Source organism: Bos indicus x Bos taurus, chromosome 28 (genome assembly GCF_003369695.1).
Source record: "Bos indicus x Bos taurus breed Angus x Brahman F1 hybrid chromosome 28, Bos_hybrid_MaternalHap_v2.0, whole genome shotgun sequence".
Classification (NCBI taxonomy): Eukaryota; Metazoa; Chordata; class Mammalia; order Artiodactyla; family Bovidae; genus Bos; species Bos indicus x Bos taurus.
The window spans coordinates 43735776-43749793 of NC_040103.1; the positions used below are offsets into that span (position 1 = coordinate 43735776).

Genomic DNA, 14018 nt, shown 5'->3' on the forward strand with positions numbered 1-14018 from the left:
TTAATTCAGGACTCAGGGAAGTATAAAAACGAACGAGAGGCAGAGCTGGGCTGGGCCAAGAGAACGTCCCGTTCAAAGTGCAGAGGTGGGAGCTCCTGTGGCCATCCGGGAAGACAGGAAGGATAGGGGCTGGGGGAACGTGGTGGGAAGTCACGAGGCTGGGAGAAGAAGCTGGACTGTAGTCCTGGGCAGCAGGGGCCCTGCAAGGTCTGCTGGTCCCTGAGAATGTGCCAGAAACTTTACAGAGAAAAGAAGTTTGGCATCCATGCAGGAGTGAGTAGGCCGGGTTAGGAGGGAAGGGACAGGTTAGCGGGTAGCTGGCTGCCCCAGTGCAGGAGAAGATATGGTGTCTGGGCCAGGAGAAGGGGTGATCTTGATGGAGGAGGGAGATAAACCTGAGAAACTCATCGGATTGGGGTGAGAAGTGAGTGGAAGGGGCAGAGACAAAGGGGATTTTGAGGCTCTGCTTCCACTCAATGATTTACAGGAAAGCAGGCCGGGGCAGCCCCCTCTCTGGGAGCTGTACAGAGGAGTTACGAGTCCCACACGCAGCGCAGGAACTACAACCCCTTTCTTTTCCCATTGGAGCCTAGCTATGCTGTGCACAGGCAGGTCTGGCCCCTAAGGATGGGCTGGCCAAGGGCAGGCGGGCACGTAGTCCTTCTGGCTTCCAGCCACCAGACTCACAGGCTTCCGGGAAAGGCTGACAGGGCCGCTCTGTTCCTTTGAATCTGAAAATATGTGGCTAGGGAAGCCTAAATTAATTAAGTGATGCCGAGGCCCTGAGGCCCTCCTGAGGAAGCACACAAGGGAGGGGATAGCGAGGGCAGGGTAAACTGCACCCCCACTCCCAGTACTGGAATCCAGAGAGCTCATGAGCATCACTGGAACTAAGCCTTAAGTGCTTTCTGGAGACAAAGAAATAATAAATCAGGAGCAGGTGCCCCGCCCACACGCTGCCACCACCATCAACCTGCTTCTCCACAGAAACATGGCCGTTTCACATCTCCGGGAACAGATGTCTCCATGAAGCAACAAATGGCAAGGCCCTGGAAGTGACTTGGTCCATGACCTTCTCAGAAAAGAGTCCAGGACGGACTGATGCCTGCCTCCAAAGCAGCACCCTCCACACATCATTCCCTCAGGACTCCCCTGCCCCAAACACACACACACACACACACACACACACACACCAGACATCACCTGGGCACAGGTGCATTATGGCTTTCCTTTCACTTTCTCCCCAAGCTGCCATATTCCAGGACCCCCCAAGTCCCTAACAAGCTCCACTATGGCTCTAGTACAGAGTGGAAAGGACTCTTTTTCCTAGCAGAATGAGGTCACAACTATAAACAATGGATAAAATGAGAAGAAAGATCGTCAGTAAGAAGGCACCAATCCATACAAAGCAACAATAATTAAGCTCTCACTAAGTGTCACGCATTGAGCTAGGCCATCTCATAATCTTCATTCATCCTGGAGCAGGACAGCATGGTTGCTGAGAGCTGGATGCTGGCACTAGCCTGCATTTGAATTCTATCTTCACAACTTCTGAGCTTTCCGGCTGTGAATGAATTTCTATACCTCGGTGTCCCTACCTGTAAAAAGTTATTATGAAGGTTGACTAAAAAAGATTAAATGAATTAATGTTTGTAAAGTGCTTGAAACAGTGCCTAGCACTATATAAACACATTTATGTATCTTATAAGTAAGTTTCTTCCTTTAGTCATTCCACTTATATATCAAGTACCAGATATGTACTCTGTAGCAACAGTTACTATATCTGGTTGAGAAAAAAAGAGGGGAAAAAAACGCTTCCATTTTCTCCTACAGAACTGGTTGGGAAGTTCCCTTTCGACTGCAAATCATGCTCAGATAGAGGAGTCTCTGGGAAGGAATTTACTAAGAGTTCTAGTGAAGAAGCAGTCACAGGTGCAGGAAGATGGAGGGCTGGGGCCATTGTGGGAGGCTGGTTGGCGAATTGTAAAGCCAGCGCCAGCACCCTGGACAGCTCCCTGCAGGCCAGGGCCAGAATGGAGATTGCTCCCTTCCTGCCAAACCTCAGCCTCTTGCTGAGGCAAGGTGTCTTAGCCTCCCTGCTAACTCCTCCATCCTAGCCCTTGGGGCTGCTGATACATGGGTGGGGAGCCCTTCTAAGCTGGAAGCTGGGTGAGGGAGTTTGGTGTCCCTGGAGTTTCCTTAAGGAGCTTCCCTCTTCCTTCCATGGATCTTCATCTGCCCCTCTCCTTAGCGTTGCCAGGGAGAGTGTGTTTGCCTTGCACAACGAGCAGCAGAGGTGCTTTGGAAGCAGCATGAGGATCAGAAGCCTGGACCCATGGCCCCAGTTTAAATCCAGGCTCTGCTGCTGGACTCTCAGGCACATGGTCCAGCTTCGCCAAGCCCAACGTCCTCATCAATAAGACAGGCGGAATAGCACCCACACTGAACCAGGGTTGAGTAAGAGTTAAACAAAATAACATACACAACACCTCTGGCACAGAGATGTGCTTAATAAATGAGCCTGTTTCCTGCCTTAGAGGGAAGGAGGACTGGGGAATTACGCATGAGCCCAGAGATAACTTGCCGTCATGCTCAGGAATAGTCATGAATTCTATGGGCCAGAAGAGATCTGCATCTTGAAAGCCCTGGGAAAGTCACCCTTCTCTAAGATTTCATTGTTCTTTAGCCATGAAACAGAAAATTTCTGCCTTAAATTTCAAGCTCCCTTTTTCAAATCACATAAAGCAAACAATATAAATAATAATTGCTCAGTAGGTTGAAAGACTGTACCTTTAAAAGCCTCATAATGGGAGAGTCAGAAGGAACTAGAGATCTCAAACTCAAATGACCAGAGAGCACGAGGCAGGTGACATATATTTGTGAAGCCAGCTGGAGAGAGACTGCAATGAGCTGGAGAGGGTGTGTATTGACTTACGGCTTTCAAATAAAATGTAAAATAATTATATCATACAGAGCTCTTCTATAGCACCCATTTGACCCTGAAGGCTGTGGCAAGTTAGGAGTCCCCAAACCCCTTACTTAACAGAGACCAAGGCTGGGGCCCAGAGAGAGGCTGTGACTTGCCCAAGATCATCCAGAGGCAGGCCTGTGTCCATACTGGAACTTCTTCCCTCCCTCAGACCGAGGACAGTTTGGACACTTCAGAGCCGGTGTCAGCAGCTCCTTAAGTGGAAGAATTTCTTCTCCTTCCCTGGGGTGAATGAAGAGATTGGGTGACAGGTGGCAAGGCTGCCTGCCACCTCTCACCCTGGTGTGCTGGTCTCCATCACCTCTCTCCATAGCTGTCTCAGGAAGAGAAGTTAGCTTTCCAGTGCCTTCTGGGCCTCCCACCAGCCAGGACAACTTAACCAGAGGGACTAGCTAGGAAGCCAGGGATACCCCCTGAAACTTTTATCTGCTCTTCACAAGACCCACATCTGTAAAACAAAGATAAAACAACACATTTTACAGATAATAATACCCACAGCAAGCACTTACATTACTATGTCCCAAGCATCCTAAGCAGTAGGAATCATCATCCATTTTGCAGATAAAGAAACTGAGGGACGAAGAGGGGAAGTGGTTTCCCCCTTTCCCTCTAGACACCCTAACTAGTATGTGGCAGAGCCAAGAGCCATCTCAGACCTTTGCCTCAAGTTCTTTCCACTGCATGCTGATGTCTCCTTGGGGTGGGGAGCACCGTTAGGGAAGAAGCTGAACCTAACTGTAGTGTGTTTTTGAGGCCAGAGGGATGGGAAGAATTCTCTCTGACTCTGGAAGAAAGAGACAAACTGTAATCTCAACAGCACAAATCTCCCTGCCTCCACTGACTCAGAGCCTCTCTCCCGGGCAGTCTGCAGACCAGAACATGGACTCGATGTGCCATCCACGGTCAACGCTGGGGACGCGCTAGGCCCAGCGCACATTCGGGGCTGCTCACCTTGTGTGCTGAGAGCTGGGTGTCTCAGTGGGTGTGGCCCTCTTAAGATGAGCTCCCCGCTTGAGCCTCTGCTGGGAGCAAAACTGATGGTTCCTGCCTGGAAAGTGGTTGCGGCGCCCACGCGGGGTCTCTTACAGTTCCGAGGGTAGACCCTGGCTACATCACTTCCTGAGCCCACCCGGGACTTGGAGGTAGCTCTAGAGACTGGAGGTGGGGGTGGGGGTGGGAAGGGGGCGGGACCTCACTGGAGTGGGGGAGGCCTTGGTGTAGTGCGGGGACATCCTGGGAGGAGTTAGAACAAGGAGGGCGTGCGGAGGAGGGAAGGGAGAGGAGGCGGAGCTGGGGGACCCAGACAGTTAAAACGGAAGGGGGGAGCACTGGTGAGGAGAGGGTGGTGAGGAAAGCGGGAGGGTGGGCGGGACAGAGCTGATATTGAGGGCCTTGGGTGGGGACGAGGCGACTTCTCCCCTGCGTTCCCAAAGGTTCATGGTCAGGAATTCTCTGCTGTGGCATTCTCCCGAAGGGCCGGTCGGTCTGAACCCGGTCCAGCAATCTCTGAGCCTCCCTTCCCCGGCTTGGAAGGGGCCGGGGGGCGGAGCCAGAGAAACGGTAGGGGGAGTCTGTCGTCGGCGCCCCTCCAGTTCCCGCCCCGCAGTCCAGCTGAGAGAACAGATGGATGAAGCCGCGGCTCACCTCGGGGACTCCTTACCCGCTGTGCGCCGAGATGCAGACTGAGGAGGCGATCTGGAGCCCCTAGCTCCCCCCTCTCCCCCCGGGCCGGGGGGAAGCGGTAGCTGTGTGCCCCTTTCCGCGAGGAGAGACCGGACGCGGACCCCACGAGTCCTAGAACTGCTGGGGCCGAAAGCCCGCTTGTCGCGCGGCGCACCCATCCTCAGGGGCTTGGCCAGGACTCTTTCCACACCGAGACCCCTTCCTGGGCTTCCAGCCTGGGTGCATCTGGGGAGGGAACCCCCTCCGGGCAGCGCCCCGCCCCCCGCCCCCGCCCCGCCGACGCCGCATTAGCATGAGCGACGCAAGTGGCCCGGGCACCACTCGGGGGCCGAGACTCGCCGCGTCACAGCCCCGAGTGTAAAGGGAAAAAAAAAGAGTAGGCAGCGGAGGAGGAGGCAAGAGCCGACGCGAGGGGAGGGGAGAGCGGCGGGGCGAGCAAACCGCGGGCTGGCGGCAGCAGTATGCCCCTCGGCCGGCACCGGCGGCCTCTCAGCGCTGCGGGGGCGGCTCCCGGCGCGCGCGAGGCACAGCGCGCTCAGGCTCCGGTCCCGGCCCCTGGGCCAGCCCTCCTTTCCTGACTAACCCTGAGCCCAGCGGCGGCGGGCTCGGGGCTTGGTTCCGGACAGCGGCGGCGCCTCGCCGTGTAGGGTCCTTGCCTTTTCTGGCGCGCAGGGTCCCCCGAAGTTCCGCGCCTTCGTCTCTGCACTGCAGGGCGCCCGCGCCCGACCCCGGCGGCAGCGTCCTCGGAAGAGCGGCGGGGTGGGGGTGATGGAACCGGAGGCCCCGGCGGGTCAGGCCCCGGCGGCAGCCAGCAAGCTGTCGGAGGCGGTGGGCGCGGCACTGCAAGATCCCCGGCGGCAGCGGCGTTTGGTGCTGGTCATCGTGTGCGTGGCGCTATTCCTGGACAACATGTTATATATGGTCATCGTGCCCATCGTGCCCTACTACGTGCACGCGGCCAGCGAGAAGCCCACCCCGACCCCCAGCCCAACGCCGCCCACTCCGACCAACGCCAGTGCCGTCACGGTCAACACCTCAGAGCCCCCGACGGCTGCTATGCCGGCCAAGTCTATTGTGAAGCCCCAACACCCCAGGGACAACGAGGACGTGAAGATCGGGGTGCTGTTTGCCTCCAAGGCCATCCTGCAGCTGCTGGTGAACCCCCTGAGTGGGACCTTCATCGACCGCATGAGCTATGACTTGCCACTGCTTCTGGGCCTGGGCGTACTGTTCGCCTCTACGGTGATGTTTGCCTTCGCGGAGGACTACGCGACGCTCTTCGCTGCACGCAGCCTGCAGGGTCTTGGCTCAGCTTTCGCGGATACGTCTGGCATTGCCATGATTGCAGACAAGTATCCGGAGGAGCCAGAGCGCAGCCGCGCCCTGGGCTTGGCGCTGGCCTTCATCAGCTTCGGAAGCCTAGTGGCGCCGCCCTTCGGAGGGTTCCTCCACGAGTTCGCCGGAAAGTCTGCGCCCTTTCTGGTGCTCGCCGCCGTTTCGCTGTTCGACGCCCTATTGCTGCTGGTGGTGGCCAAACCCTTCTCGGCCGCGGCGCGGGCGCGAGCCAACCTGCCAGTGGGCACGCCCATCCACCGCCTCATGCTGGACCCCTACATCGCAGTGGTGGCAGGCGCGCTCACCACCTGCAACATCCCCCTCGCCTTTCTGGAGCCCACCATCGCCACGTGGATGGAACGTACGATGGCAGCATCCGAGTGGGAGGCAGGCATAGCCTGGCTGCCGGCCTTCGTACCGCACGTGCTAGGCGTCTACCTCACCGTGCGACTGGCGGCGCGCTACCCACACCTGCAGTGGCTGTATGGCGCCTTTGGGCTGGCGGTGATCGGCGCCAGCTCGTGCCTGGTGCCTGCCTGCCGCTCCTTCGCACCGCTAGTGATCTCGCTCTGCGGCCTGTGCTTCGGCATTGCGCTAGTGGACACCGCGCTGCTGCCCACTCTCGCCTTTCTTGTGGACGTGCGCCACGTCTCGGTCTATGGCAGCGTCTACGCCATTGCCGACATCTCCTATTGCGTGGCCTATGCGCTTGGGCCCATCGTGGCGGGCCACATCGTGCACTCGCTTGGCTTTGCACAGCTTAGCCTTGGCATGGGCCTGGCCAACCTGCTCTATGCGCCCGTCCTGCTGCTGCTGCGCAACGTGGGCCTCCTGAAGCGCTCCCGCTCGGAGCGGGACGTGCTGCTGGATGAGCCACCGCAGGGTCTGTATGACGCTGTGCGCCTGCGGGAGCGCCCCATGTCCGACCGGGAAGGCGCGCCTCGCAGCCCGCCCGGCCCCTTTGACGCCTGCGAGGAGGACGACTACGATTACTACACGCGCAGCTAGCGGCCCTGCCCCTCCCCTAGGCCACCCACCTGCTCCCCAACCCACCCCCACCCGCGAGTCAAGGGGGCTCCTCTGGGCAGCTCGGGCTCAGGGCTTGCCACCTCCAGCGAGTACCCAGCCCCTCGGCTGTCTTTATTTCCCCGGCCCGAGTCCCCTCTCTAGAATCTCTTCTGTGTCCTTTCTTTCCTCCAGCCGGGCGTGGAGCACCTAGGCACGTAAAAACTGACGTGCTTCGGGAAAAGATGAAGAGACGCGCTGGCCGCCACGTCGGGGCTCCCCGATGTAGAGCCGCGCCTCTGCCTGTCCTTCCTTGCGTTCCTTCCAGTGCCAACTGGGCCCGCTGCACCACGGTGCCTCCGGGCCGGTTCAATAAACTATATCTGTGCGAGGCCGAGTCTCTTTACTGATGGGGGTGGGCGGCCGGGCAAGGGACCAGGGAAGAACGGGAGGATGAGCTGTGCCTCTAGCCCCAATCCCAGTCTCAGTCCAGCGGGGACGCTGGAAGCCCGTGGCTCTTTTGCAACCCGGAAAAGGAGATACGGAAGAAGCGAACCCAACAAGGGCTCTCAGGCACGAACACTCTGGTGCACACACCGCCCTCAGCCCGCCGCAGCCCCTCCCTCACCCAAGCCCAGCGCTGCGCTCCGGGGCGCCGCCCCGGGGAGCCAGAGAAACCGCTCCATCCGGGTGCGCTGGTCCCGCCCCTTAAGGACACACCCTGAATCAGCCACAGAGCTCTACACTAAGGCGCCCAAGCTAGCTGGTCTTCCACTCGAGACTGGCAGCCTGTCCCGTCCAGGCTCCAAGAGAGAATGGGTCCGAACTGTTACCGGGCAGCCGAAGAAAAACCGGCCGTGTCTTTAAGGGCTCGGTATCTGGAAACTGCGCGTGTGGGCTCTGTGTGTGTGTGTGTGTGTGTGTGTGTGTGTGTTCCCTAGAGAGCTAGACTCCATCCTACGAGGAATACAGGGAACAGTTGTCGATGTGTCAACTGGTCCTGGCTGTGCAGACTTGAGTCAGGGCTGGAGAGGATGCGAGTATGTGAGCTGATACCAACCTCCACCCTCCCTGGTCCTGAGTAGAAGAAGCAAGACCCTGGGCTGTCAAAGAAGTCTCCCCACCTTGAATGTGGGTCCCCAGAGTCCCAGGCTAGCATTTGTCCAGCATTCCCAGCCCCGCCGCCTGCTGAAGGCCACAGAGTCCCCGGATTCCGCCATGGAGAGGCTGCCGCGTTGGGGGTATGCCTGTGTGTTAGACAACGTCTGTGGGGGTCTGCACTGCTGGTGTCTGCACGTCTGTTCTAAGTCTGCGTGTCCAGCTCTATGTGCGTTTGAGCAGGGTCTGTCTTTGTGGGTCTGTCTGTGTGTGCCTGCGGTGTAAAGATCTACAGGGGAGGGGGCACGCTTTGTCTAGGAGAGATGTCTGCCTCTGACTGCAAGTCTCTAAGCATCCCCAGGTGCGTGTATCGCGCGTATTCCTTATAGTACCAGCCGAGATAAGTGGGAACAGAAAAGGAGGGCCTGCAGTGATGGACAAACAGACTTATTAGTAGTACTACCAATGTTATTATCATTATTATATTCTAAAAGAAGTTGTAATAAGGTTTGAACCTGCCCTAGACGGTGGGGAGGGCACAGATTTACCCAGACTCAACCCTCCCCAGAGTTCTGCAGAGTCAGCCAGCCTCTGCTAGGATAAAGGGGATGGGGGAGCGCGGGGACTGGGAAGGCTGAGCTGAGGGCGATGGGCACCGGCGGAGGCGTGTTTTGACCCCTCTTCTGGGGCCTGGATTCTGGTGCCTTTCTGAAAGCTCTATCCGGGAGGCCGTCAGAGCACGGGATTGGGGTCGGGGAGGTGGGATCCCGGAAGGCGGGAGGAGGGGGGAGGACGGAAGATGGAGAGGGAGGGAGGCAGGGGTGGGGCTGGGGGAGGGAGGAAAAGGGAGAAAGGGGAGGGAGGAGGAACAGGATGAAAGCGGGGAGGGGACTGGCGCGGCCGGCTAGCTCGCAGCCAGTCGCGAGGCCTGGGGACCCGGCGACGTCGGAGGCTCTACCACGGACCCCGGCGGTAGCCCCAACCCCCGCACGGCTGACGCGCCTCGGAATCCCTTCCGGCTCACATTCTAGCCCCTAGTCCTGCTGGGTGCGATGAGGCGGCAGCAGAGAGGAGGAGAGCAGGAGGAGAGCAGGTGAGCAGGGCTGGGCTCCGGGAGCGGGGAGCGGGGAGCGGGAGCGCGGACCGGGAGCGGGGAGCTGAGCTTACGATCTGAGGGAGGCTGGGTCCAGGGACTGTGCCGGGGGGAGAGACCCCCAGAACCTGCGGAGTTCCCCCAGTCCCCCGGGCAGCCGCCGTCGGGGAAAACCAGGAGGATGCGGGATTCCCTGGCTCTGGTGTTTCCCCACTCGGGGTGGGGACAGGAGGACAGGGGGCTAGATGATGATGTCGAATTTAAAATGTTGTGCAAGTGAGAGTTGCGAGTTAAGATTTGAGGTAAAATGAAGGCTGCATTCCGTAAGATAGCACCTCAGAAAGCTGAGACGCTGTTCCGAAGAGGCGGTGGGGAAGGGCAGTATATACGTGATTTTGGTGAAGGGAGAATACATGCAATCAAGCACATATTTTCCCAGAGAGTTTCTACTAGTCTGGCGAAGCTTCCTGCCAGTCACCAGGATCAGTCTTCACCATGAAGGACTGTAGCAGACCCATAAAATCAGCTCCTGAAAATATTTTATCCGCAGACCTGTGGTGCCGGTCCCCCCACCCCCATTTCTGTTCTTCACCCTGGACTCCTTTCAGGGGGTGTTGAAGGTCAGCAGCTGCAGCAGCACTTGATTTAATCCTTGTGGAGGTAGATGGCAAGTGCCAGTTTGAAGTTAACAGGGCCCCCTCATGGTTATAAGTTCAACAATACTTGGGGACACCTTTCAAGACCATTTTGTCCCACAGTACTAGGAAGGCTCATTCCTAAGTCTGGTGAAGATTTCTCTGATAAGCCACTTAATGTGCAGCTACTGGACTGGGTTTATCAACAGTAATCAAAGGGCTCTGGACCAACCTGTCTTACTCAATCTGTTATGGTCGAGGAAAAATTCCCTCTTGTTATATCTTCCCATATCTAGAGTTATGTTATTACAACCATTGATTGCATTTAGAGCTATATATTTGATTAACTGCTTCAAACCACCTAGTCATCCTTATATTTATTGGTGGTTCAGTCACACATTTGGTAATGCAAGAAACAATAATCTTGTAATACAGGTAAAGTACAAATAATATAGCTAGCAGTATTATTAAAGTCATAAGTAAGAATTAAACCAAGAACTTCCATTAGGTGCAATCCAGTATATCCCCCTTTCACTTTTCACTTTCATGCATTGGAGAAGGAAATGGCAACCCACTCCAGTATTCTTGCCTGGAGAATCCCAGGGATGGGGGAGCCTGGTGGGCTTCCGTCTATGGGGTTGCACAGAGTCGGACACGACTGAAGTGACTTAGCATTCTATTCCAATCTTTATCTTTCAAGGACGTTATATATTGGCACTATCCATAAGGCTCTTACCTGATTTTCTAATTACTAGGCTGGTTATCCTTAGTATAATTTAATTGTTCCCAAGATAAAGGTTCCCCTTAAATCTTAAATGACCACAGCCTGGTTTTAACCACATAAATCCATCCCATAATTGTGGGAGGTTTTACTCCTTGGCTGAATTTGTGCTTGTTTCTCTGATTGATCTTGAATAACTTAGAGGAAAATTCATATTTATGGCCAGTACCAGAGCAGGTATTATTAATTGACTAGGTGAGAGGATCCCATTTAGTAATATCAAGAGTAGCCTGAACGGGACTGAACTTTCTTTCTCTAAAATAAAATTTTTTAAGGCTTGTCCAGTTAGAGCTTTGGAGTGGAGAAATCCACCTAGGTAATCTACACGTGCTAGACACAGATAATCGGCCCCAACCCAGCAATTGGACTGATTTTTTAAAAACTAGCTTAGGATTGTCTCCATGATAGAAAACATTTGGTCCATACGCAAAGGTCCAAGAAGTCAAGAAAACATTATAAATGATCATACAAATCAGGTCCTGCATCTTGGGTAAGCTGTCTACTTTTGATGCTGTCTTCTCATCCTGGTATAAGTATCTGAACATCTGAACATCCTTTTAAGGTGAGTTTGAGGTCAGCAGTCCTCTCTATAGACCAGTATGGTGTAGGGGCCTTTGCAAGTGGGAGATAATCCAAGGGTCAGTTTACCTTCAGATTCACCATATATGAGCTACTTAAAGAGTACCTGAGAAAAAGTCCTTTCATCCAGGCTGGAGAAGGTACTTTAAAGTATGTCTTGTCCAGTATATATATAATATGTATTTTATATATATGTATATAAAATGTCCAGTTTATATAATCCCCAAGATCATATCGTGGAGCATCTGATCTTCATCCAAAGATTACTGAGATAAGCTTCAGAAACAAAACTTAGAGTCTTCTTTCAACAATTCAATGAAACCTTACATTAGTATAGCATAAAGACAAGGGACTGTGTGGGATGTGAGTCAGTAAATACAGACCTCCATTAACAAAACTGGGATTTAATATTCATTGAAATATAATCTTTTTATCTCCAAAGTTACCTCATTTCTACCACATATATTCCAATTAAGACTAATCTGTTGCAAAATAAGTCTGATCTCAAAGAAACTTGGCCTGATATTTAGATAACTATAATTGATCAAAAGTTTTTGCATTGTTGAAACTTTTATAAGGAGTTTCAGATTGAACTTTAAAAAACAAACCTCTCAAGGCTAGGAAAGTCACGGCAAAGACTTATCACGTGTCTCACATTACAGATCTAGGTGAACTTCTCCCTTAGCAAGGTCCCCCAAATACCTTGAGATTTTTGTACCTGTTGGTGAGGTAGCTTTCCTTATTTATCTGATAAAGTTGCTGGAAACGTAAGAGGTTACAATCTCTGGAGGGAGCAGATAGAGAAAAAAAGATAAATGTTTCAATTCTGCTTACAAAAGTATAATTTACCAAATTATTCTGAGTCCTAATTAGTTTGAGGGGAAGATTTTCCTTACCCCTGGAAAATGCAGATTCAAATTTGTAATTTTTCAGACAGAAACCATAAACGTCATAGTCATATTCAACAGTTCACGTATTCTTATGTAACTAATTTTTGTCAACAGTTTGTGAAGCTATCAGGTTTCTCTTTAGGATTTTTCAGTTTCTCACCTAGTTCAGCATTATAGTCTGAAAGTCAGAAACTTGTATTTTTCCAAAGTTCTTTCTGTTAATCTTTTTGAAGAGGCAGCATTTTGCAAAGGCACCAGAATGAAATCATAACTGTCAATAATGACAGAAGACTTAAGAAGGCACGTTTAAAGTCTGATTACAATACACAGAAACTTGGTTACTGCTCTGACAGACAACACTGTAAGATAATAACCAGAATTGTGACTGATACCATTTTAGCAGAACATACCAGATTTTAGGAAAGCTATATAAATTTTAGAAAAATTTTATTAGTAACATTTACCATTCAATATAACCTAAGAATGTTTATCAGTCATTTGACAATGCTTCCCGTGTAATTGACATACCAAATGAACACAGTTAGTTTAGTATCTCTCTTTGGGATGTTTCAGGGGCCCTTTGAAGCATCCCAAAGTTAGCGAGAGGTCAAAAAGACTTTATTAGAATTTGATTTAGGAAGTTTGGTCAATAAATATCAAAAGAGTTTAGAACACCCAGGCAAATGGGATCATAGGTCACTTGAGAAACAATAATTACTCACTTAGCCAAAGTTACATTAGAAGACTTCAAAGGCAAATACAACAGCTCACTTAAGAGGTAAAGAAACTTAAAATCTGTTATTAAAGGCAATTCAACATCTTAAGAAAAATTGTTCCATACACAAAATGCAGGGGAGAGTCAGCCCTGAATTTTCTCAGGGTCTACTTGCCACAAAGCTTCCTAATTTTATGTAGCCATCACTTAATTTGCTTATCCCAAACCTGTAAGTCAGACCTAATTCCTTTTCCCATAATGAAATGCAATTCCATTTCTCCTGCCTTCTTCACTGAAAACTCATGTTCTACTTTCCTTAAGCAACCATGAACTGTCCTTTATATTACCATTCTATAGGTTGGTGAACATAAGTACCAGTTATAATTTCTGAAAATATTTACTTTCTTAGAGAGACAATCTCAGGATGGCACCAAACATATTCATTATTAGTCCAAATATCTTTAGTTTCTCTGTAAGAGGAAGTCAGTATTCAGTAATTAATGTTTTAGTGTCTTATTTTATTTGGGACTGAACTAGCTGTTCAATAAACTTAATTTAGCACAACTCTAAAATTTCAAGTTGTTGACTGGAGGAACTAAAATAGATAGACATTCCTAAAGCATAATTATTCTTAAGAGAGTTTATCAAAAGCTCTTATCTAATTTACATTATCTTGTCTTAAAAGTTTCTTCACATTGAGTTATTTTCCTTGCTGACAAATTTGTAACAGATATAATAAGATCTTATTTAGCTTATATTAAATCTAGGCGCAATGAAGGTATTATACTGATTATTATATTGGTGACTCTTAAGACATGTCTATATTAGTTAGATCAACTAACTGAAGCATGAATACTAGGTACTAATTTAATATTTAATATTTCCCAGTTCACATGAACCTGAAATTCATTTTTCTTATATTCAGAATGGTTTGATTTGTAAGCACGTACTCTTCTTTAGGCCAACTAACTGAGAGCTCATTACAAATTAACTTCAGCAATATTATCCAAAGACAAAGACACATGCTAAGATAGTATGCTTTTGCTGCAAGAAGAGGCATTGGCTTCACTGTCTCTAGGGCCCTTACCAATTTGACCTTGCCCTCCTCATCCTCTCAAAACTCCCATGGCACTAGGGCTGACTCTCCCTTGAATGTTGCTGCTTCTGCTTTGCAGTGGGTAGCCACGGGCCTATGCTTCAGGGCGCTCACCTGTC

General features: G+C 51.5%; 2 protein-coding genes across 2 annotated transcripts in view; both read left to right on the plus strand.

The window, feature by feature from the left end:
* Nucleotides 1-4978: 4978 nt before the first annotated feature.
* On the plus strand, nucleotides 4979-7404 carry SLC18A3 (solute carrier family 18 member A3). Its single transcript, XM_027530950.1, has one exon. It carries the CDS (start codon nucleotides 5441-5443, stop codon nucleotides 7013-7015), a length of 1575 nt encoding a protein of 524 aa, XP_027386751.1. The 5' UTR covers nucleotides 4979-5440; the 3' UTR covers nucleotides 7016-7404.
* Nucleotides 7405-9009: 1605 nt separating this feature from the next.
* Nucleotides 9010-14018, plus strand: part of CHAT (choline O-acetyltransferase) — a 62591-nt gene continuing 57582 nt past the window's right edge. The window contains exon 1 of the mRNA XM_027530902.1: nucleotides 9010-9203. Within this exon, the coding sequence (XP_027386703.1) occupies nucleotides 9163-9203 (41 nt within the window). The 5' untranslated portion in view covers nucleotides 9010-9162. The remainder of the gene's footprint in view (nucleotides 9204-14018) is intronic.

Bases quoted from the DNA above. Each gene is read 5' to 3' on its own strand.
- SLC18A3 (XM_027530950.1), top strand. From the start codon at position 5,441: ATGGAACCGGAGGCCCCGGCGGGTCAGGCCCCGGCGGCAGCCAGCAAG.